The sequence below is a fragment of the Cetorhinus maximus genome, chromosome 15, assembly GCF_964194155.1.
Source record: "Cetorhinus maximus chromosome 15, sCetMax3.hap1.1, whole genome shotgun sequence".
In the NCBI taxonomy this organism is placed as follows: Eukaryota; Metazoa; Chordata; class Chondrichthyes; order Lamniformes; family Cetorhinidae; genus Cetorhinus; species Cetorhinus maximus.
The window spans coordinates 36,126,738-36,152,867 of NC_135893.1; the positions used below are offsets into that span (position 1 = coordinate 36,126,738).

Here is a 26,130-nt window from a genome sequence, read left to right on the forward strand (position 1 = left end):
AGCAACAAGAGGGCATCTGGGACCTTGGTGAACAATAGGGTAAACACTGCATCTCCTTAACCAATGAGAAATAACTAGAGTAAGGACTAGGAAGGAGGGATGGTGAAATAGTTAGGAATTCAATGTCAAACCAGGTACAGAAAGAGAATAATTGGATTGAGAGAGAAGATACTTGAAAGATGAAGGTCAGGTTTTTGAAATATTTGTCACATTTTTAAAATCTCCAAAAATTCACAGCCAGAAGGAATGAAACTCCACACTCTTAATTGTTCACTTTCTGGGCAACATTAGCATCATATCACATCATTAAAATGGTACTTACCCAAGATTTAATTTTGTGACAAGTTTAATGGGCAGTTAATGTGAAAACACAGCAACTCTATGAAATTCATGGGGAGATTAAGTACCAGATGCCAATTTTTGTGAAGCTATTGGCAGGGCAATGCATATTGGCCAGCAATTTGTAGTTCACTGGGTATCTCTTCCTTGCTACAATTGTTTTGTCAACTTTTACATTAATAATGGTGTATATCATTCAGATCCAATTATATTTTCAAAGTCTGGTCCATTACTTTCAGGATGGGGAATGTGGAGGAACTGCACTGTACTGTGACAGTGCATCTCTCATCAATTGGCATTTAGTGATCCACAGTTGCATTGGATATAAAACTTTATAATTCTATACAGCAGTTTCACAAAGACCTTTCCAGACCTTTTGTATCAATATAAGCATTCAACATTCCATTCTGAACAAACCGATTTTGACAGAAAAGCATTTTTCACTTTTCCATGACATGTTGCCCTTAACATACAAAATTATGATTGATTAGGAGTAATGAGACATATACACACTTGTCCGTAATGTATGTTCCTTGTCTGCAGTACCAAGCAAAATAAAAATGCATATCAACACAAACTCTCGGCCAAATTTCTCAATATTTTTACTTCTGTGCTAGATTAAAGTAAAAGCACCATTTTTATAAATGTATGTATAAAGTTTCAAGGCAGTTAAGTTCCCAGGGTTTGGATTATTTTGGAAACAACATTGAAGTCCCTCTATCAGTAGGCAGTGGGGTTAGGGGGAAGGTGAGGGTAAGGGTCACTGGATATGCACAAGGTGAACACACAGTACTGGACTTCAATGAAACACAACTGTTAGGGTTTCTGCTGACAGCCAATCTGGTCAAGTTTATATTCATCAACTGAATTAAAGAGATTGTTAGTTTTGTGATTAATTTTGATGCAAGTGCTAAGAAAGAGAGTTCATTTTCTCCGTATCTTTGAAAAAAAACTCGATTCACTGCTTTCTTTTAATTTCCTTAGGAATTGTGTAACATGATTAAAGTCATGACACAGGAGCAACAGTTTTATATATGTATGTATGTAGGCAGTAGATTCCCAGGGTTTGGATCAAATCACATCAAATCCTACTTAATCAGTAGAGGACTGCAGAAAGAAAAGATGGAGGGAAATGGCATCACCAGATTCCCACAAGGCTAAAAGTACACATTAGTTTTCTGAAGCAACAGCTCTGGTGGGTTATTTCTGATAGTAAACTGCAGTAATATATACAAATTTAAATATTACAAGAAATTACAGGAATATCAAGATTCATTATACGATAAAATTTCTGACTCAGTGTGGTACAATAGTTCTTAGTAACTAAAGACCCATTATTCACAATGACACGGCTCGAAATGGGTTATGACCAGAGGCAAAAGCAGCCTCCAGTGCTGCTTAATCTTCAGGAATAAGTTAAATCTGTAAAGCTTTAAAAACATCAAATACATACCAGCTTGTGGCATTGTTCACTGGGTTCAAACAATGCACTTTATGACAACAGCAAATTTATGGAAAAAGTGGGACAGGGATTAAGTGTTATACACAGAATTCTCAATATATTGTAAAGAAATAGCATCAATAATTCAAACAAGATTCTGATTTTGTATGAACACCTTTAGGGGCCAGGTTCAAGTAGAGGTGTAAATCACTTAAGTAACCAATAACCACATCATGTTCATTTTGTAACAATTGGGTATGTTTCCTCAATATTCATCATCTGCTTTTACCTCATCTTTTCACACCTCAAAGTTTTAGTTTGAAACTGTATTCAGTGGTAGTTGTTGGTACAATGTTATGCAATAACATACTGCACCATGTAGCAATGGAGTATCACCATCATTCGCCTTTAAACAGTTGATTGCTTATGGTACCTCCACCACACAATGAATTGACTAACGTCATTCATGTAGCCCCCTCGGTGGGCTTTTGTTCTCAGAGAAACAGAAGGAAATATTCTAAACCATTTTAGAACGATTGAGCTGATACAAGTTTCAGCAGTCTACTCAGTACATAATTAATGACTGAATTTATACATGGTTATTACCAGGATGGATTATATCAGGTCTAGGTTTAGACATTTTTCCAGAGTTCTCAAATTCAACCAGGCTATCTAGGAAACACCAAGCAAAAATGAGATGCCTCTACAAAGGAAGAGAGATTAGAGGGACAAACTAATGTCCATTGCATTGAGTCCAGGTATCAGGTCATGTTGACCCAAAGTACTTAATGTCACCAGAGAGGGATGAAGAAAAAAATAAAATCAGACCATCAAGGTGATGCCCCTCAACCAAAATTCCTAAACGTGATAAGTTTGTATGTGGCTATAAACATTTAAAATTTTGCCCTAGTAAAGTGATTGCAACATGTATTGCTGATTTAGATTTGTTAATCATTTCTTCTGAAAACCGAGTGAGAGAATAAGCTGGTGTCAAATATTCAGCAGGGTAAAAATAATTTTAGTAAATTTACCAAGTGTGAAAGTGAACCTACTTTTGGAGAACAGTGTTAAATGTATTAATTGCAAGATGGAATAATAGAACAGAGTTCAATAATAATCCACACCTGGAAATTTTTGTTACCATTGCACAGTCTTGAAAGACAATGGGATGTTACATTATTTTGCGTGATAGTACTTGAACACATTCTGGCATTCAGCCAATTCAATGAAAATTTAAAAAAAATCTTCATTGTAGATAAAGGAAGTCAAATTATAAATATCACTGCACAACTAAGAATGATTGTGGTTCCCTCGCAAAGGTTCATTTAATAAACCTGACAGGCAAACTTGGTTCAGCAGCACCCATTGTCCAATGCAAATGCTTCCATAGTGGTTCACTACATTATCATGTACTCAGTGATGCTTCATCTCAAATTTCTTAAGCCTGGTCTTATTAAAAGCTGCAGTAACTCCTTCATTAACTGAAATCAGTTTCATTAAAGCTTCTGATTACTTTAAACATTCAATAATTAACCTGTTCACATTGTTACTGCAGGTACACCTTTGAGTGGACTGCTGTTAGATTAAGTGCACATTTTCTGATTTTTAATTTTGCTCTGCAATTCTTGAATTTATGGTTAATGCTCGATTGAAGAATACGGAAAGGTTCTGAGATGGAATGCAATTTTGTTTTAATACAATGCTTTTCTTCAGCACTGATTTATATACTCTTTGGATTAAGCAGTATAGTTAGTTACCTGTGCCCAATTGTTCTCAACCTGTAAAATTGCAGTCCAATTAGAGAACACAAATATATCACATTGATGTGTCGCTCAATTACAACTTTATAACAGCAAAGGATTACAACTGAGTGAAAAGATACTGGTCATAATTGGATACAAATCTGTTTTATACAATTGGAACATTCATAAAGCACCATTCATGCATTCAGCAGTATTTTTTGGCTCTTCAGACTTAAGAGGATTTGCATTAAGATTAATTACCCTCCAATTTTAATTATTTAATATAGCAAATTACAAAATGCACAAATACTTTTCCTTGATTCGTAAGAGGTATTCCATGCATAACTATGAGAAATAAGCCACTCAAGTGATGTTCTGATAAAATAGGTAACCCCAAAAGTTTGACATTCCAGCATCTGGGCTGTCGTTAAGAATACAGAGCAGGCTAATTTCATCAAGTACATGCTGAACAAGGCAAACCATTAGCACTTTAGCTTTTGTATAGGTCAAGTTTTGACACAGCACCATAGTTGGGTTTTTACTAACGAGCGAGCACCTGGATCGACCTCACCAATACCCAGCAAAACCCATGTAATACAGAATAATTTAATGTACAAACAAGTCTTGCACTAACCAGTCACCTTTTTTTCAATGCTCTTCCTGAATCAAAATTTTGGGGTCCTTATAGTAAGAATGCTTACTCAATTCTTATATCTACTGTTCTGGCATTTCAAATGTATACCCAAGGCGTCTGATGGACATGAGTCTTCAATTTGTTTACACACAGAATATTATTTATATCCTTACATTAACTTAGTATTTGCCACTTCCTCAGGTCACATCCTCTGGAAGAAACCACAGGACAAGAAAAATCCATTGGTTCTGAGTCCATTCCAGCTTTTTGGATTTGCACACGTTTCAATCTATGATGTATACAGATAGCAATTCAGGCCGATGCTCGTCTCATTACAAACTGAAATAACGTAAAACAGCCCAGCAATCAGCATCGACACTCCTCACTTTGATAAATTCACATGCTGCTTAAACCCAGGCTTTTGGATTCATAAACTCATCTAATTACTCAATGGGGTGATTAAGTGTGACAGCTGTAATCCAGAGCAAGACCACTGAACATGTGTAGACCCCGAAAGCAGGAAAAAAAATCCAACCCAGCATATATTACCATCCTAGAACAGTTTTTAATTCAAGTTATGCAGTTATTTAATGGCATCTCAGTCTGGAACATTATCTTCATAAGCATTCCAATAGCCATCTTGCCATTGAAGCAAATTTAAAAATCATAGCTGATCCATGTTATGCTTGGCTTTTCAAAATCAATTCTCAAATAAATGCACAAACTGGTACAAGTAAAATCTACAGTGTTAATCTTTGAGACACTGTTTCAAATCAAACCAGCAACTCATGAGATCAACCACACAAATTTAAGAAAAGTGCCGTTTCACATGGTAGTATCCTCGTTTTGCTGTATCTAGCATCAAGGCAGCAGCTTCTGTGAAAGGTTGCATTTGTGTGTGTGGGCAACATAACCCTTTATTTCAGAGATTCTGACCTCCTATTCTTTCACAAGGATAACTCGGACAGCCATCTCAAACCACTGGTAGCTTGTATGAAGAAAGGATCCTCATTTATGCAGCATGTGGTTTTTTAAAAAAAAAACTTCTGCCACAATCCAACAACCAACTAGTGTCAGCCAGCCATTTGATATGACTTCTGTCACAACAATGGGCGTTGCATCCACTGCACTATATATTACAATGAGGTAACTGAGTACAAAAGAATAGGACAACCTAGTTTGCAAACTTACATAGAACAGGCCTCGTGATCATTAATTCTCAGATAAACAGTAGTTTGTATTTATTTTTTCAACTTGCACGGTCTGTTTTTATTTAGTTTTGAAAGTGAAAAGATAGTAATGAGTCATTTTTTTAAATATTTCTCTTTTATGTATTTACAAGCTTTTGAGTAGCTCTATAGTTTGAAAGTATTACAAGCACTTCCTCAAGTTGAATTTTTTTTGTACAAGTTCTCCATGTTCTGCAGTTCATAATGTACGGCTTGGAAATTCGGGGAGCATCATCTTCCAGTTGAATGTTATGTACATTTCTAGAGCAAGCTGAAGCAGGCAGGAAGAATTACTGGTACATGTTACTACTTTCAGCCATCATTGTTACCCCCCGCCCATATACTAAATTTTGATGCCCTATTTTTGTTTGAAGTGGCCTTGTGGGCAAGAGTTTAGGTCTCTTTTCCTCTATGTTACATTCTGTTTACAGTAACTGCAAACTCAAATTACATCACCGTTGCAGTTCTAAAAATAAATTAAAGTGTTCAATTTTTTTTATTTTTTTTGCTGCAAGAAAAATGGAACCATCTGTCCTTTTAAAAATAACAAAAAAGCTTAAAATTTAAAACAAAAATATTTTCTATAAATAATACATTTTTAGTGCTCCCACCCATGGTTCTTTTAACATCACCGCGGCTTTTCTTTACGTGCGTGTACCATAATTTTCATCATGATCGCTGACTGTATATCCGTGCATATTTGTTGCGATGATTGGCCTTTTTGCACTTTGATTGGCGAAGACTTTTTTTCTGTTTTTTTTTAGTTATCTTCTGACTCCTCCTCAGCTTCTCTTAGCCATGTAAAAAAAGCCGTGACAGATTTTAGCGCTACCCCTTTGCCGCTCTGTTCTGCTGGGTCTTTGCTACTTTCCCATTTGTAGAATGCATCTTCAGATATAACATCCTCATCATACAAAGTGTCAAAGAACATTCTTAACAAATCTGTTTGGAGGAGAGAGACGGAGAAGGAACAGACTGTGTTAGTACTTAATATCACAAAAGGTAAAAACAATTATCTATTCATACTAAGGGGTAATTTGATAAGAGTTGTTTAAAGTCATAAAAGGAAAGGACAGAGCAGATTGAAACAGGAGCTCTGGAGTGTAGGACAAGGGGACATAGATACAAGATTAAATATAAGAAGTTTAATACAGAGGCCAAGAGAAATGCTTTTTTAAAAAAAATCAGATGATTGCAGGACTGTGGAATGTACAACTGAAGTTAGTGATTGAACCAGAGACCATGGCAAGTTTTAATGAATTAGAAAGGCAGAAATGAAGAAAAGGAGGGTAAAGAGATATGGAAACAGGTGGGCATACACGATTAGGACCACTGCTGGTGTGGAGAACGCACATTAGCACGGACTCCTTGAGCTGAGTGGCCTGTCTCTGCACTGTTATTCCTATCTAAGACACCACAAAACAGTTTATTTTTGTATAAATTAGAAAATTTTTATAATCCAACATATTGAACGTGCTATAACCAATTCGATCCTTACCCGAAACCACACTTTCTAGCAGGGGTCACTGCATAGCAATCAGATTGGGGATTGTGGCTAATTTCCCCTCACCACCCCACTCATTAACCCAAGAATTTGGAAATCAAATGCAACATGCTACCTCCACCTTGGGTTAAGATCAACTAACTCAGCAAGGATTCTCTTGGTTCACATGGCTCAGTACCATACAACAATACTGCATCCACTCACTGAGCCAGTGAAGTTCCTTTGATGCACTTAATATAAACCACTAAATTCAAAGCTGATGTCAATTAAACATATTTTAGAAGTACTATATGCACAGAATTAGGCACGGTCTTTTCTAAAAAAGTGAAAATTCAAGGGCTGATATGTGAATTCTTCAAAGGCCAGTTAACATTAATCTTCACCTTTATAGAGGTATTTACATTTTTAAGGCAAAATATTTACAATAATTTACTGTTGTTGGCAGTAGGAGGGAAAGGACAAAGGGGACGAAAGATAGATAAGAGACTGAGAGAGGCTATATTCTATAAAACTCAGAAGTTTATTTTACCAAAAGTAAAGAAGCTTATACAATACTTACTAGGGGGTTGATCAAGTTTTACTATTAATGCTTGTAGTGCATAAAGTGCTTGTAATTCTCTTTCAGTGTCAGAGTTAAGGTACTTGAGTAATAATCGCAATCTCTGCTGTATAATGTTTGCATCTACTCGACTTGGAACTCCTTCCCCTAGAGGTAAAGACATAAAGTTGGAAAAGAACACACAAGTGCAGACAAGTATCAGAAATATCTTAGCCCTAGATGAAGGTTAACACTTGATTTAGGCAAAATAGCTTTCTCGGGGTATACAGCACACTTCATATATTATATCCATAGGCATTTTTAAAATGCAATTTTACAGCAAGCCCAAATAAATACTCCTTTTTGTAAATTCCACAAGTTTTTATTTTACCTTCCACAATTTAAATTTTTTTAAGATATCCAGCAAGGCCCAAGCCCTGTTTCAGATTCAGCAGCATAAACCGCCTTGGCTCTACTTAATCTTTTTTCAAATACACATCACAAATGTAGGTCCCCTGGTGGACACAAATAGTGTGGTTGTTTGAAATGAAAAACTGACCTGATTTTCTTTTCTGCTCCAGATCATAAGATAATTAAAAACAAAGGAAAGCCATTTTACTTCATCCATGCATAGAGCTAGGCTATTCAGGAGTTGAATTAGGATGCTTTCACATAAAGCCTAGTGGAAATCTGAAATTGACTCCCCAAAAGGCTTTACTGATGGGTCGATTTATGTTTTCAGATTTTTTTATTAGGTAAGCAATAAGAGGTATGGAGCAATGTAGATCAGCCATGATGTAATTGAATGATGAAGCAAGCATATGGAGCTGAAAAACCTCATCCTTTTATATGTAAGGAAGCTGCTACTCCCGTTCCCCATGCAAGCAACCATGCCCCCATTTTGCCTTGCCTCAGAGACCATTTATAATCCATTTAAAACAAATTTATGTGATGTGACACAGAGAAACTATTCTACAAACCTGAAGACTGAAAGGAGCTTCTATGCCATTATTTGCTTGATGATCTGAATTGTACCATTATTATTGACAATATGGCTCCCCTCCCCCAAATAACAGAGGCTGCAATGGCCCAAAGGTTATTCATACATCATATCTGATAACCTGGAGGTTTAGTACAAATAATACTAGCAAGGTTTATACCAATTAATAGATATGGGCACTTAAAACCCAACCAGGAATAGATTAATATTGTGTATTTTTAAAAAAAACTATGCTCAAAGTTACTGAAAATTTATATGTTGCTCCAGTGTGTTTTCCATTCCATTTAGTAATTTTCCCATTGGGTTCTATTAGCAGACCCATAACATCTAAGCAAAAACATGTCCTGCTGTTCCCTTCCTCACCAGATCCCATTTAATTATCAGCACTTACACAGCTAGGCAATGTCAAATCACAAAATAAGTGGAAAGGTGACTTGTTCCTAGGCCATAACTAACCCATCCCCTTTAAATGCTAAAAGATGCACTGATTCACCACCCATCGATTCCTTTTGCACTGGAGAACTGGCACAGTTATACAAGATGGTTTTGGTGAGATTAGAAGCCCATCATGGAGGCCTGCAAGCCTCCAGCATTTCAAATAGTCTCTCAGCTTCCAGTGACTAGATCTTTTCTGGAATATATTAGCTACATCTAGTTGATAATTCGCTACTTGCATCTCTATCTTTTCTCTGAAGCACCAAGATCATTCTCTTATTTGTGTTCACTTGTATGGAGTTAAAATAAATCTTAGGAGCTGCTTCAAGACACTGCTCAGGCTCTGTATAAATTCTGTTCAACTTTTTAAAAGGCATCAGGCATTTATGACTACGATAGCTTATAATATGGACTCTGTGCCCACTGAGTTACACGACCAAGGGAAAAATCTACAGAACCTGTTTGCTCAAATCTCCATGAAGTTAGTGGTCACTCTTATTATCTGTCTTAAGTGTAACTTTGCACGGCTCCACATTTGTTATGGCAAACAGCATCAGTGCTCACCAGCATTTAAACAGTCATTTAATGATGAACATGGAGCCGAGAGTTTTATATTTACATTTTCAAAATTACAATTTAAACATTGTTAGAGCCCTTGAAGTTTAATAAAGACATCTAACCATTTCTAAAGGTTTAGATTAAATTTGCACATATGATATCCCATGACCTATAACATAGGTGAACAAGTATTATATAAATCACCAAATAAAAACAGGGTAAAAAGTACATGGTAAATTGGAGGGAAAGGCATCATAAAGAGGTTTCTAATTCTTTTTTTTACCTGTTATGGCTGATCTACATACTGTTGTCATTAAAGCTCTAAGGAATGTAGATGAACCAATCTGTGATTCATCTAAATTAGCCTAAAGGAAGAAAACAGAAATCATTTTAGAATTAGACATCAAGAACCTAACTTTAAAATACAGCACTTGAGAAGGAAGGACAGAAAGCCACGGTGTAAAGGAATTCCATTTTAAAGGTTGTCAGAATTCAGTTCGCTTGGCTTGCAATGTTACCCGTAGCAACTCAAGGTGGTTCATTTTTCTTTATACAAGAGGAAATTTTTAATACCAGCAGTTATAGAACATTAATAGTGATAGTTTCCATTGTTCAATGATGTGGTGATGAATGGGCACAAATGTAATACTTAGAGAAGTCAGAACAATTTCAGTATGAAAAAGTCTCTGGAGTGGATTTTGAATCCACAATTTTCTGACTCAGAGGTGAAAATACTACCACTGAGTCACAGATGACATCTTTAATCATTTAACTAGCTCAGAATAAACACTTAGATTCACTAAAAACAGCCAACAGATGTGAGTATTGATTACATAAAAAGTCAAAAAGGCTGTGTTGGAAATTACACAAAAGTCAAAATACCATGAAATGGGCCTGAAGTATGAGTGAAAATATATTTCAGTGTTTTTACTACAAAATATGTTTGCGCTCTTTTGGTATTATATGTAGAAATCAGCACGCTGTTCTTGTCTAGCTACTCGGGGTTCTTGCCTTACAAATTTGTAATGAACTGAGTGGGGAAATAATCAAAAATTGTCACCACGTTAATTTTTCAACTAATCTATTGTTTGAGGTAGGGAAACCACCTCAGTAGTTCATATCCAAACTCATCTTCCAAGTTATTAAGGTCTCAGATGTTTGTGCTTGATTCTTTGTCAGCCAAGTGTCTGACACGAATGGAAACCCAGCATAATGTTTAACAATCTGAATCGGACTGAGAAAACTACACATGTAAAATCTGCCTGTCTGATGCAGTGTAGACTGGCTGCCTTTACTACATATTAAGAACCAATAAAACTTAAATGGAGCATACCAGGTGCTGTGAAACAAAATGATCACAGTGTAAGTCACAAACACTTGCATTAAAGAAAACTCAAAAATCGAGGAGATTCCTGACTGGATGATGGCATTTGATTGGCTATTATTTAAGTTTATGCATTTTCATGTGTAATACAAACCTCCTACAAACAATTACTATCATTATGCACATTTGAATGCCAATGATAACTTCCATTTGTTATATGATGCATGCACAAGTGGTTGCTGTATTTATATATTTACCCATTAAGTGGGAGAAGAGAGCATTTACCCTGTTGCTCCTACAATGATAACTATTACAGATCAAAAAAATGTAATGAGACACAAGTACATAATTTCTCAGGGTGATGGTGAGTTATTTTAATAGCCTTATCAGACAGCAATTATGCTTGTTGTAAATCTAGCATGACGATCAATTTAAGAAATTAGCATAGAATGCCACAGTCCAAGGATCTTACAGTCCAAGAATTCAACCTACTTCTACCCAGTCAAAGATTTGCTCATTGCTAGCCTTGTCTTCAATTATAAGTTTTTCTAGCCACTTGTTCAGTTCTTCAGCGGATAGCTCCATTTTTGAAAGTGCTTCAGTAGGACTAGAAACATCTGATACAGTAAACTCCAATTTCTGCAAAGGAATCACAATATTAATATTCTCAATCTTTAGTGAAAGAGCTCAGACAATATTTACATCACAAATCATGCAAAACCTGGTTATTCTCTGAAGCATAATCTCTACCTATTTCCACTCTTCGATTTGCACTTGGAAATTCAGAATAATTACCAATGATTTCATCTGTCTGGAGATTCACTTTTACTAAAAACTAGATTTTAGATACAAACGATTGTGAAAGCTACGGCTCTCTATCTTATTGCCACAGTGGTACAGCTGTGACTGTTGGTGATTCAACAAAGGAGTTCAAAAAATGCTGAATGGAGGAAACCTGGGGTTCTAGAACTGTACAATTTGAAACATGACAAGGTTATTGAGTCACACCAGGAAAAAAATGGAGGTAAAATTAGGTTAAGGATGTTAAACATAGATGATAATGATACTAACCACTTTCTAATCTAGCACTATAGACATTCTAGAGATTGCCATATTTACAAAAAAGTCATGACCCATTCTGTATTCTGAAATTTAACATAAATAGAAATAAAAACAGGCCAAAAGGCCCCTCGAACCTGCTTTACCATTCATCATGATCTGACCTTTGCCTCAACTCCACTTTCCTGCCTGTTCTCCATAACTCTTGACTCCCCGGCAGTTTAAAAATCTGTCTAACAGCCTTGAATATATTCAATGACTCAGTCTCCACAGCTCTCTGGGATTGAGAATTCCAAAGATTCATGATTCCCGAAGAAAAAATTCCTTCCCATTTCAGTCTTAAATGGGCAAGCCCCTATTCTGAAGCCATGCCCTCCAGTTCTAGATTCCCCCACGAGAGGAAACATCCTCTCAGTATCAACCCTATCAAGCCCATTTAGAATCTTACATTTCAATAAAATCACCCCTTGTTCTTCTAAAAAAACCTTTCCTCTTAAGACAACCTCTTTGTCCCAGGAATCAACCTCGTGAACATCCTTTCGAAATATAATGTAGAACAGAAATTACAGAAATATATGAGAACAGGACAATGATTAAACTTTAATTCTCATATTCACAACTCTTCTGGCCACTTTTATTGTTATTACCAGAAAACTTTTTCATCTGTGTTCTTGTTTTTAGTGGAGCCTAGTGTAATCCTATGAGCAATGCAATAGCACTGAAAAAACTGCCATCAAAACAAAGTTGTTGGCACTTTTTAAAGGGATTATAAAGTTACAGAAAAGCCTTAAAACTAATGCAGAAGTGAGCCAAACACTCCCTAAAATCATTATATCCTAGAACAGAATACACATAACATTCTGTTGAAGGGTCATGTGGACTCGAAACGTCGACTCTTTTCTTCTCCACCGATGCTGCCAGACCTGCTGAGTTTTTCCAGGTAATTCTGTTTTTGTTTTGGATTTCCAGCATCCGCAGTAGTTTTTTGTTTTTACACATAACATTTGTCTGGTAAAAATAATTAATTATTCGACCATCTATTAATTTAGAAACAGTGCAATGAAACACTGTGGTAATGAAATAACTATTTAATTTGCAGTACTTCCATTGCATTTCTTGATTTTTATCTTGCCAAGTTTCTCTCTCCTGAAAGAGTTGATTCTACTGAGATTTAGTTTTACAGATGCTTGTCAGCAGCCTTTGTGGCGTATTTCAATCCTAGCCCCTTTTTGGGACTATACCAGGTCAGACATAGCTCCTGATTAGCCCCCTTCAACCTCAGGTAGAGAGAGTCAGAATCCAAGGACAATTAACTGGGTCTAGAGCGTCTGATCCAGTCTCTCCCTGAAGGAGATGAGCCAGCTCAGGTTATTACCTTCTCCCTGATAGCCTTTTATTTTTAAAAAGTGTCAGCCAAACTGTAATTTTACAGGCATTAAAAGGGTCTGGGTGTGACTCCTCAGTTAATGATTCCCCCAGCAGAAGGAAATAGGCGTTGGATGCTTTGAGGGTTAGTGAACAGAAAACACTGGGTTGTGCTTTTATGCATAAAACCACCGAGCGAGGTTACTGATTTTGAAATTATACTGAGTGCTGGATTGAATAATCTGCAGACATCCTTTGTTCACTTGCTTTGTCTGTGAGAGAAATAAAGATTACATTTGCTATGCATTTTCTCTCAATTTCCATTTAAAAAGATAGACCACAGAAGAACTTGTCCACAGTAATGACTTATCTTCTGCAATCAATACTGTTTCAAACATCCAGGACCATGGGAAGATTGCAACATCTTACTGGAAGAGAGAGATGGCATTTCTGGACGAGTATAGCACACGCTCAACTAAAGGCGAGTTCTTGATTGAGCAAACATATAATACATTTCAAATTCTCCTCCTCCTTCCACGACGATTTACAGACTGATACTGAAACGTGTAGTAAGGTATCCAGTTCCATTTCCTAAACCTAGAAACTGCAAAATGTTATATTTGCTGGTAGCTGCAGTCCTTAAACTAGTCCTAATACACAGACGGTTTCATCAGCATAATTCTTATTACTTTCAATAAAATGGTTAGAAATGGCATTCTGCAGATTAAAAATAACTTGGTCCATTATATAAGCTGCATAAAACCTTATAAAGATAAAAACAAAAAGCTAAAAGCTACTGCGGATACCTACCTCTCCCTGGACCATGACCCCACCACAGAACATCAAGCCATTGTTTCCAGGACTGTCACTGACCTCATCTCCTCTGGAGATCTTCCTCCCACAGCTTCCAACTTGATAGTCGCCCAACCTCGGACGGCCCGCTTCTACCTCCTACCCAAAATCCACAAACAGAACTGTCCCGGCAGACCGATCGTGTCAGCCTGTTCCTGCCCCACGGAACTCATTTCTCGTTATCTTGACTCCCTTCTCTCTCCCCTTGTCCAGTCCCTTCCCACCTACATCCGTGATTCCTCTGACACCTTACGTCACATCAACAATTTCCAGTTCCCTGGCCCCAACCGCTTCCTCTTCACCATGGATGTCCAATCCCTCTACACCTCCATCCCCCACCAGGATGGTCTGAGGGCCCTTAGCTTCTTCCTTGAACAGAGGCCCCAACAATCCCCATCCACCACTACTCTCCTCCGTCTGGCTGAACTTGTTCTCACACTGAACAATTTCTCCTTTAACTCCTCTCACTTCCTCCAAATAAAAGGTGTGGCTATGGGTACCCGCATGGGCCCCAGCTATGCCTGTCTCTTTATGGGGTATGTGGAACATTCCTTGTTCCAGTCCTACTCCGGCTCTCTCCCACAACTCTTTCTCCGGTACATCGATGATTACTTCGGTGCTGCTTCATGCTCTCGTCGGGACCTGGAAAAATTTATTAATTTTGCTTCCAATCTCCACCCCTCCATCATCTTCACATGGTCCATCTCTGACACTTCTCTTCCCTTCCTTGACCTCTCTGTCTCAATTTCTGATGATAGACTGTCCACCAATATCCATTACAAGCCTACCGACTCCCACAGCTACCTCGACTACAGCTCCTCACACCCCGCTTCCTGTAAAGACTCCATCCCATTCTCTCAGTTCCTTCGCCTCCGTCGCATCTGTTCTGATGACGCTACCTTCAAAAACAGCTCCTCTGACATGTCCTCCTTCTTCCTTAACCGAGGTTTTCCATCCACGGTCGTTGACAGGGCCCTCAACCGTGTCCGGCCCATATCCCGCGCATCCTCCCTCACGCCTTCTCCTCCTTCCCAGAAACATGATAGGGTCCCCCTTGTCCTCACTTATCACCCCACCAGCCTCCGCATTCAAAGGATCATCCTCCGCCATTTCCGCCAACTCCAGCATGATGCCACCACCAAACACATCTTCCCTTCACCCCCCCTGACGGCATTCCGTAGGGATCGTTCCCTCCGGGACACCCTGGTCCACTCCTCCATCACCCCCTACTCCTCAACCCCCACTTATGGCACCTCCCCATGCCCACGCAGAAGATGCAACACCTGCCCCTTCACTTCCTCTCTCCTCACCGTCCAAGGGCCCAAACACTCCTTTCAAATGAAGCAGCATTTCACTTGCATTTCTCCTAACTTAGTCTACTGCATTCGTTGCTCCCAATGCGGTCTCCTCTACATTGGAGAGACCAAACGCAAACTGGGCGACCGTTTTGCGGAACACCTGCGGTCTGTCCGCAAGAAAGACCCAAACCTCCCTGTCGCTTGCCATTTTAACACTCCACCCTGTTCTCTTGCCCACATGTCTGTCCTTGGCTTGCTGCATTGTTCCAGTGAAGCCCAACGCAAACTGGAGGAGGAACAGCACCTCATCTTCCGACTAGGCACTTTACAGCCCTCCGGGCTGAATATTGAATTCAACAACTTTAGATCTTAAACTCCCCCTCCCCCCATCCCCACCCCGTTTCTTTCCCCCACCCCCCGCTTTTTTTTTCAATAATTTATATAGATTCTTCTTTCCCCACCTATTTCCATTATTTTTAAATCTAAAACTAAAACCTTTAGTCTTTCCACCCCACCCCCACTAGAGCTGTACTTTGAATATCCTGTCTTCCATTCTTAATTAGCACTTTTCTCAGACAAATACCACCACCTTCAACACCTCTTTGACCCTTTTGTCTGTGACATCTTTTGATTATCTGCTCATCTCCACAATCACCACACCACACCCTCAATGTGTCTCTCCCCCCCCCCGCCCCCCCAACCACCCCTCCCCCCCCCCACCCACCTTAAACCAATTTATATTTCTCCCTTCTTCTAACTATGCTCCAGTTCTGCTGAAGGGCCATGAAGGCTCGAAACGTTAACTGATTTCTTCTCCGCCGATGCTGCCGGACCTGCTGAGTTTTTCCAGGTAATTCTGTTTTTGTTTTAAAACCTTATAAAGCTTTTTAGAGGTACACATCAAGAATGTTTAAATACATTTATGTGCACATCTATTATTGCTAATTCAGTCTTATCTAAAATATTATTTTCTTACTGTCAATGACCTGGACCACTGGCAATGCTAGGGTCAGGCTAATTTAAATAACTTTGGCAGGCAGTTGCACAGCTTCCAGTGCATGTGGCTAGATGAGAAAGGAATGCTGGAGGCCATTAGGGCTTCAGAACCTTCAGCAAACATGTATTACAAGTAACAACAGAAAATGTTGGCAACACTCAGCAGGTCAGGCAGCATCCATGCTGGCAGGAACAAAGATAACATTTCAGGTCAAAGACTGGACTAGGACTGATGAAAGTCAAGTATTTCCAGCATTTTCTGTTTTTATTTCAGATTTCCAGCATCCGAAGTATTTTGCTTATGCATTAGAAGTAGCCTTGGCTTGCAAAGGAACTTTTGAACTCCCCTCTTCCATCATGGTCCTAGCCATGTTGGACACTAGAGATTCACAGCATTCTAAACACACGGGATGCCTAAGGACGTTAATGAAGAAACTCTAAGCATTATATGCCCAACCTCAAGAGCGCCAAATTTTTATGACAGGGCCTGCTTGTCTGGTTAAATTAATGAGCAATTAAATATTTAGTGTCATTTGTGTTGCACATAAACATTTTCACATCCCATACAACTTGGCAAATTTGATCTGCTTCTACCAGCAAAATTTGTTGATAAAAAGTGAACTTTGAAAAGATTCTGACAGACAGCAGAATTGCACTCTCTTATACAAGTAAATGGTGAAGAGGCATTTAAGTTGAGGGATAGCATTCATTCTGGGCTTTAAAGATTTAAAAGTGTTTGTGTGTACAGCAGCTCACTCTCAATACTGGATGAGTCCAAACGCTAACTTACGTTAAAGTCAGCTTCCTGTCTGGCATTATATGGCAAATGGAATCAGGAAACTAACGATGATTAAGACAAGTGGTTGCAGTAAAACTAGCTCACTTCATAAAAAACTGAATAAGTTGAGCCTTGAACGCAAAGACAGACTCACCTTATCACTAATGAACTGCTGGACATCCTCTCCTTCAGTTAGGAAATCCTTCCAATTTAGGCCAGCCTCTTTCCATAAGGCCCCGACTTTCTTATGGCTCTGTTAAAAATAAAAGGCAAATGTTCACACCAGATTCAGTTTGAATAATGTTAATTTGGGAGAACAAAAGGACCGTGTTGTTCCTCTGTTTGTGATGATGTGTGATACCAAAAATCTACTGTGGAGTGCTCCTTTTCTACTCACCATTTGTTTGCATAGAAGGTGCAAAATTTCTGCAAGCAGAACTCCTGCTCTCTCCACAGGAAGTAAAGGTTTACTAAGTTCTCTGTAAGAGAATGAGAAAAATATTTACTGTCCAGCATCTTGAAAGATTGATCCTGGTTGATTCTTAGGGTAGAGCAGGACTGAGAAATAGCATGAATCATCATTCAGAAGTAATTGTACAATGGGCATGGTTGTTGCTGCAATGCTGAGAGTTTTTCATGCAGAGTATGAAGTTTCACTGATGCAACTTGTATAGATGCTTTGGTCTGATACAGAATGTTGAAATATTGCTTTTCTTCAAATCATTTTGAAGAAGTTTTGAGCATAAACTCAGGAATGTTCCATCAGTAGTGCTGGCTGACTAGTATTGAGCATCGAGGAATGCATCATACACAGCCATACTGCACAACCCAAATACATCTGAGTACAGCTCTTCACAACAACATTGAATCCAAGCCCAGGATTTTGGAAAAGGCTGACATCTTCAAGTAAAAACTTTAATAAAGGTATTTTGAAAGATGCAAAATACAATTCAGGTTTAATCATGTTGTTGTGAAATTTTTAATTTTTTCAATTTTGTTTAAACCCTTGTTCTTGACATTAGAAAATTTTGTTATTGAACCAAAACATCTTAAAAAGCATTTTGAGCAATTCATAGGAACCCAATGGCCAGATCACACACCGACATACTCTCACTAAAATAACAGCTATTGTGTGTGCACAGGTTGTGACAATCCCCAATGGCCAGACTGCACAATCCCAATATATTATCACGATAAAACAACAACTACTAAGTGTGAGGCAGACTGTGACAAATAAATGTGATTGTTTTAATATCACTCATGGGAGAACCAAGTACTGCAAGTGCTTCTGAGTTTACAATTAAATACCAAATTTAATATATAATAGATATATATGGATTCACAATGTATGGCAATAGCTGCAAAGACAAATAAAATGTTCAAATGTATAATGAAATCCGAGAATACTAGCTCAAACAAATATTACTGACATATAATAAAGCACTAGTGAAACCACAAAGGTGGTCCTGGTGTAGTGATTTAAGATGTGGAGGTAATGAAAAGGATTCAAGCAATGGCAACATAGCTCAGCGATGTAAAACACTATAAAAATGCTGCAAAGAACCAAATCAATATGCATTAAAGGAAAATATAATGGGAAATGATTCAAGTTCTCAAAATAATAAAGTGACTCAAAGTAGTTGCAGGGAGGTTTTTTTTTATATAAACCACAAGACATTGTTATAAGCTAAGAAATCCAGGGATCTATGGAAGAAGCCTGGTTCTTTAAGTATCAACTCTGATGAAGTGCAGGACCTGGATCCGTTCCTACTTCAGCAAAGTATAAGATATGGGTTTTGGTAGGATTGAGAGTGTAGGACAGATCCTCAAGGAGGGCCAGAGTAGCTTTCTTTTTTTCTTGCATTTCAAGATCTTAAATAAACACAATTTTGTCTGCCCTTTCAAGTCAAGATGCTGCTTTCTGTTTTGCTGACTCAAAAAGGTTTGCAAACTGAAGTTTATAGCGAATGTTAAAATTCAATCAGTAGCAAAACAATTAATGTACCAGTTTTACTTTTAGATCCCTTCACAAAGAAATAACTTTAAAGATTCGAACTGAACCAGATGTTTTTTCCTAAAAGGATCACCTTAACACCTACAGAATATAACCCATAGCTGTCAAAAACAAAATGTCAGTAAAGCAGCCAAATGAGATCAGAAATTAAATCTCTTTAACATCTACTACTAACTATTATAACAAAACGTATTAATGTGCAATGGACTACTTGATTTTCTTAAACTTTCTTACGTAAATAATTCTCTCATAGAGATTCCTCCTTCTTGTAACATGGGCGTCACAAGTTCACCCAGGTATAGCCATATATGTGGTATATCAATGGCCATATCCTCTGCCAATTCCAAGAGTTCTAAAAACCTGAGAAGAAACAGAAAAAATACTTGAGTTCAATTTTTCAGCTGACATCAGAATAAACACACCCATGTTTGTAAGAAAAAGCACCCAGCATTTTATAACATACAATCCATACACTGACACATTGATAGCAAAGAAATCAAAACAACATAATGCTTCAGAATGATAGCATTTTCCTCATCCTCCTCCTCCCAACTCCTGCGCCAAAATAATGGCCCAGTCTGGTCCATGAATGGTCCCTCAGAGCTAGGTAAAAGATGAATGGTCAAACATATATGAAGTATAGTAAGTTCAGCCTGCATATATAGGGAGTACTCAGTGTTAGGTACAGCATTGGAACTGCCATTTTGGGCTATTATTGCAGTGAAACATTTATGTTCAGTCCTTGGTTTATTGAAGTACAATGCATTCTGAGCACTGGTTTTCACCAACTACTCTGATATTATCCATTTGAGAACTGGAGTCCTAAACACCAATTATACTGAAACTGAGTGGAATTAGTTTCTGATAGCGCTGTTAACTAAATTTCAAGCCTAAAAATAAATTTAGTTTACTAAAAAAATCTTTATAAGTACTGTGGTGATATAAAGAGCAATACTTTGCAGTTTGTATAATAGGAGGCAGTGACTAGAGGCATAATTAAATTCTTGGTATGTTAAATCCTAATTCCTGTTCACCCTTACAGTTATTATCCAACTGGTTGCAAAGAACAACTTAATATCCAGTTCAATTCCTGATCGTGTGATAACAGAGCTTTGCTCAGTACTTGGATACTGCAAGGAATCCAGGTAAATTGAGGTCTCTGATTGGTACTAAATGAATATGATTGTGGAGTTCTCTTGATGTCTGAACTAACATTCCCGTCAGAATACCTGGTCAATTCCACGTGGCACTGCAGGCATAGAATGTCTGCCATATTTGTTGATGGAACAGTCACTGCACCTCAAAATGGAATTAGCTGTATAAATGCTTCCTGCCATCTTAATGTGGAGGGCATTCTACAAATGTGACATGATATAATCGACAGCTTGTTTTTGCATAGAATCAATAGATTTCACTCCCTTTCTAAAGTTTCACTCATCCAAGTATTAAAGTGCAAGATTTCATTGCATATTATTTTTCTTCATCGTGTATCACGTACCCTTTGAAAAATTCATCCTTGGGTAGTTTTTCCGACTGAATCAGCTGGTAGAAAAGCTGCCCCATGTGTTCTCTCGTTATTTGACTTCTCTCCAACGTTGACTCCACACCAACTCTCACAAAGACATGGAGCAGGCTCAGCGAATTCAATTCATCCACGCACTGGAGTGCTTCCTGGAAACAGAAAACAATTCTAGTCAAACTTTATTCCCAATCATATCTACACCTTCCTCAGTTTTACCCATTGCCAACATCACAACATCACAAATTAAATGTTTTTGAACAAAATTAATGGTATTTTGCTGCATAAAGAGTAACATTAAGCACAACTCTCAAAATGTGAACCCTTGTTGCTTCCCCATCTTAATGTTTACATGAAATAAATTATGTTTTCACAAGTGCTTCTTTTCTTCCCTCTCTCTTTCTGGTTTCCGACTCCAACATTGCTTTGGGAATAGTGGGCATTAAAATGTGAAGTTAAATTTAACAAGGAACTGGGCTGGGGGTGAGGAGTGCAGAGGAATTTGACTTCAAATTCCCAATTCAATCTGCTGAAAAAACTGAAGGATGTACAGGTATTTCAAAGCATGAAAGATGAGAATTTGGATTAGAACCAGCCAAAGACTAAGCATGAGCTAATAATGTGACTGGAGATGAACTAGATAAGCAAATACAGCAAAAGTTTTATTACTATCAGGAGGGATATTTGACGGAGTTTTAAGACAACATCAATCCCCAATTCTTCACAATCTATCACAGGAATTTAAAAGCTCTTCCTCTCCTTTAATCCCTAAAAGACCTTTTATGTCTTGCATCATGAGTTCAGGGAAAACTGTCACCAGGTCAAAGGTGCCCAGTGACCACAAGCAAATGTGGACACTAGTCACCTCACTACTTTGCAAAGTGAGCAAAAACCTCAAAACATGCAGCAAGATAAAACTAAGGCCAGAGATGTGAGGAAAAGCCTCAAATAGCATGTTTCTAACTGAAGTGCAACAACTTTGGAGACGTTTGATAGCATTTTGGGATTAACAACACAAAAATACTGGGTTCAAAAACATGGATTCAGAATTTTGCATATAATATGCATATTTTCATGTACTTTGCCAAGAAAATTCAGTATTCAGGTTTAAAGAATTGACAAAACATCTAAAATATTAATCCTGTTTCTAAATTTGAGTAGATAGGTAGGTGTTAGAGTCACATAGGATTACATAGAATATGATGTTAATAAGATCCAAGCTGATTGGCGAAGTTGAAACCAAAACACAGAACTTTTCTTTATCAAGAGAGTTCATTGACTTTGTTCAGTCGCACAGCTCTCCTCCCACACACCCAGTGTCCCAGCTATCCCCTATTTATATATGCTCAAATAAACAATGTCCTTCACCTGTGCATCCTAACAATATAATTGACAATACTATTAACATACACAACACAGAAACAAATAATTCAGCCCAACCAGTCCATGCCACTGTTTATGCTCCGCTTGAGTCTCCTTTTTGTTTATTCATTTATGGGATGTGGGCATCGCTGGCTAGGTCAGCATTTATTGCCCATCCCTAATTGCCCTTGAGAAGGTGGCGGTGAGCTGCCTTCTTGAACAGCTGGAGTCCATGTGGTGTAGATACACCCACAGTGCTGTAAGGAATGGAGTTCCAGGATTTTGACCCAGCAACAATGAAGGAAAGGCAATATATTTCCAAGCCAGGATGGCAAGTGGCTTGGAGGGGAACTTCCAGGTGGCGGTGTTCCCATCTGTCTGCTACCCTTGTCCTCCCACCTTTCCTCTATTCCTTGAGAATAGAGAATAACCCTCTATTCTCTTCTCTCTCGTATACTTATCTAACTTCTCCTCAAATGCATCTATAATATTCCCCTCAACTGCTCCCTGAAGTAGCAAGTTCCACATTCTCACCACTATCTGGTAAAGTTCTCCTTCTAATTTTCCTATATGATTTATTGGTGAGTACATTACACTGATTTTCTCTTCCCACGCCTGGAAACATTCCCTTGTGTCTATTCTATCAAAACTTTTCAAAATTTTAATGATTTCTATTAGGTCACCCCTTAGCCGCCTTTTTTCAGGCGAGAAGAGAGCCAGCCTGTCAATCATTTTCTGATAGTGTGTTGAGTAAAAGACAAACAGAATTGTCTGACAATATTCATGCTGGGAGGTTCCAGTTCTCCAGAACACAGACTGCCTGTATTCTCTAGAGTTTCAAAGAACAAGAGGTGATCTCATTGAAACCTACAAAATACTTAAAGGGGTAGACAGGGTAGATGCAGGTAAGATGTTTCCCCTGAGTCATCTAGAACCAGGGGACACAATTTCAAAATAAGAACAAAGTCACCTAGGGCCAAGATGAGGATAATTTTTTTTACTCAGAGGGCTATGAATCTTTGGAATTCTCTACCCCAGAGGGCTATGGAAGCTGAGTCATTGAACATATTTAAAGCACAGATTGACAGATTTCTAAATACTAATGACATTAAGGCATATGGGGATAGTATGAGAAAAAGGTATTGAAGTGGAATATCAGCCACAATCCTATTGAATGGTGGAGCAAGCCAAATGGACTGCATGGCCTGCTCCTATGTTTCTAAATCTCCATAGTTAACCATTAAAATGTACTGAACAATACAATTCAGAAATCATGGGACAATGTTAGTCAGTAACGATGTAAACATCTTACATTTAATAGTTAGTTGTGAATTTAGTGATTCAAATCCTGAAAATATTCACCTTATAATCATTAATGTGCAAAAACTCATCAATAATGGATTTAGATTTTTTTGCCATCTCCTCTTCAGACAGATTAGGTCTGGGGGAAGCATCAGCAGGAAAGACTTCAGGCTTCACTGCAAAAGAAAACAGATTTTAAAAGGTTTCCATCGGTGCACTGGCCTTTTATATACCGTCAGAGCCTAATGAACCATTGATGGGTTTCTCTAAAAAGGAAAGCAACAGATCAGCTACTATTAATGTATCAAGTTATTGTATCTCCATTTTTACATTTTTCTTTCTAAATGCTGTAGACGAGATACAATTTCCGTAAATTCTTACCCATGTGGTTGGATCACAGAATTCTGAGGCAAAAATCCTAGAATTTAAAATAAGTAATAGTGTTCCTGCAACAAAGATAATAACAAGTCTGTACATTGGTTTCTATGCCCGTGAGACATTGCCAGTTTCCTGTAGTGATTACACTTTATGGCATCAGTAGCTTGCCACAGCAAATTCATCAGACCATATGATCCAGCTAAATGCTGGCCTCAGTTTTCTCCATCATGTATTCAAACACTGCACCAGACAACCCCCTGCCCAATACAAGAGGATAGAGTACCCTGGACACGAATTGCCTGTAAAGAAAGATTTTATTGTGCAAATATATATCTGTTATTGATGTTTACAAACTTTTGGAATTAAAGGCTGATGAATACATCCTCTATTTCGACTGCTGTAACAATATGTTATTTTCACATGGCAACCAGCAAAGAATAAAGCCACCACCAGACCCAAACTGGACCTCATCTGACAGCCACACGCTTTACTTCCAGCAAGGCACCACTAGATAGCGTGCAGGGTCCCTGGCTGATTTTTCCCTCCCTTGCCCTCATGCACGCAGCCCAATTTTATCACCCTATGGTTAACTTACCAAAGATTAACTAAATCAGCACAAAATGGACTTGAGACTATCTGGTCTGCATTTCTCAATGACTTGGCCTTCACCAGCTGTGCCACTGGGGTGTTCTATTAAAGAATAGGCTAGTTTATTTCCAGTAATTTTTTTTAATGGATGGACAAATATAAAAAAGTATCTCTCTCTTCTTTGGGGCTTTCACTTTGTCTTTCTCTGCTGCTCATATCTTTTCCCATTGTTTCCACATTTCTCTTCTCATGCTCTCAACTTTCTGTTGTATTTTGTCTCCAGTATCCTTCCCCTCTTCTTCATGCCTCCCACTCACTGTATTCCTCTGACATTTGTTCTTTTGCTCATATTTTCTAAAGTTCAACATATGTAGCAAGTGGCAGCCAAAACATACCATCTCAGAGATAGCTAGAGGGGCTGTTTGGGAACTCCGGCAACATGCAAAGGCTGGAAACTTAAACTCAGTGGGGTTGGGAAGAGAGATATATAGTTCTACCCAAAGCAGATTGCTCTCTTGTCACTGTTGCAGTGGAACCAGCAGTGGGATGCTGAAATCCTGGGTAACATACAACTGGAAGAAATTGGAAGACTGAGATGGAGTAAAGATAGCAGCATGCATGGATGAAGTATGCATGGATCAGAGGATGGGAAGGGGATTGGCTACAGTGTAGCGTTAATTAGAAAACTTCCGTAAACAACTAACACTAGAAGGTGAGACTTGGGAGTGACAAGACCGAAATGAACTCAGCTAAGTCTGGAGCAGTGTGGAGCCCAGACTGCAACTCTGGGTGGCTACCAACAAATACTGAAACTTGCATATGATCAACTCTGAATGAGGTCTGTCACATATCCTATCTTATTGATGAACAGGCCCACCAATAAACTGCTTCTGAACAATCACAGATCAATCAGATGTTTCAAAACAGAGACATATTTAAAACATACATAAATTCTAGGGCAGTTGCTGAAGTCCCCAAGTGCCACTGTTGCACTATTCCCGACTCACCTCCTGTCAGCAGGCTTAGAGTGGCATTGGCAAAGACCCACAACCTGGATACTCGCTTAGCTTCATGTTTGCAAATATAGGGAGTATTAGGGGGAAGGACACAAAGTCTATATATCAAATAATACGTTTAGAAATATCTTGTTTTGGCACAAGTTATTTGAGGCAGTTCAGTTAATTTTTTCTCTCACCAGGATGACCAAATGCGATGAATGCTTTGTGACTTGCCTTGCAGGTAAAGCACTGTAGGCCTGGATGTGAGGTATTGCAAAAAATTAACAGTTCAGAGAGTTCTGCTTTGATTTTTAATTATGCCACTGATTTCCTAATGAATGAAGAAAATAAGATCCAAGTGGCATTCTTCGTTCAAAACCTAGTCTCATGTTGGCTACAATCTGAACAGCCAGTGCACCTGCAAGATGCTGGAATTGCAAATTACCATTTTCCTTAGTCCGGTTCCTGTCTCCCTCCATGCTCTTCTCCTCGGAGGTACTTGTGGTTTGCTGTACAATTTCAAGGACTTCTCTCCTCTCCTCTTCTCGTGCTCGATCATCAAACAGCTCTTTGTTACTGCTCACCCGTGTGATTGCCGGTCGAGCTGGCTTATCGTTCTTCTCCCTTCCAGTACTGCTTCGACTATTTGGGTGGCGGGGAGGAAAAGAATAAGATAACAATCTTTGTAATATAAAGTTACATATTAACTGCTAGCAGATGATTTTATGATAGAAAGGAAAAAGAACAGTATAAAGTAATATGCATTCATAAACCCCAGGTCTTTACCCAGAAATCGCTGAAATGTGGAACTGACTATCACAAGGAATAGTTGAGACAATTAGCATAGTTGCATTTAACAGGAAATTAGTTTTCCATG

General features: G+C 38.4%; 1 protein-coding gene and 1 long non-coding RNA gene across 28 annotated transcripts in view; both read right to left on the reverse strand.

The window, feature by feature from the left end:
• Positions 1-3,454: 3,454 nt before the first annotated feature.
• The window catches only part of LOC144690603 (eukaryotic translation initiation factor 4 gamma 3-like), a 347,183-nt gene continuing 324,507 nt past the window's right edge, over positions 3,455-26,130 (reverse strand). For all 27 annotated transcript variants that reach the window (XM_078558271.1, XM_078558260.1, XM_078558257.1 and 24 more), the window contains 10 exons: positions 25,699-25,895; positions 23,350-23,465; positions 20,605-20,777; positions 19,341-19,466; positions 17,490-17,571; positions 17,247-17,345; positions 11,237-11,383; positions 9,704-9,785; positions 7,449-7,595; positions 3,455-6,327 (listed from right to left, as the gene is read on the reverse strand). In XM_078558271.1, coding sequence (XP_078414397.1) covers positions 6,146-6,327; positions 7,449-7,595; positions 9,704-9,785; positions 11,237-11,383; positions 17,247-17,345; positions 17,490-17,571; positions 19,341-19,466; positions 20,605-20,777; positions 23,350-23,465; positions 25,699-25,895 — 1,351 coding nt within the window. In that variant the 3' untranslated portion in view covers positions 3,455-6,145. The remainder of the gene's footprint in view (positions 6,328-7,448; positions 7,596-9,703; positions 9,786-11,236; positions 11,384-17,246; positions 17,346-17,489; positions 17,572-19,340; positions 19,467-20,604; positions 20,778-23,349; positions 23,466-25,698; positions 25,896-26,130) is intronic.
• On the reverse strand, positions 11,390-17,213 carry LOC144690608 (uncharacterized). The gene is made up of 3 exons (XR_013578915.1): positions 16,193-17,213; positions 12,801-13,931; positions 11,390-12,663 (listed from the first exon to the last, which is right to left on the reverse strand). It is a non-coding gene; the product is annotated as an uncharacterized LOC144690608 (long non-coding RNA).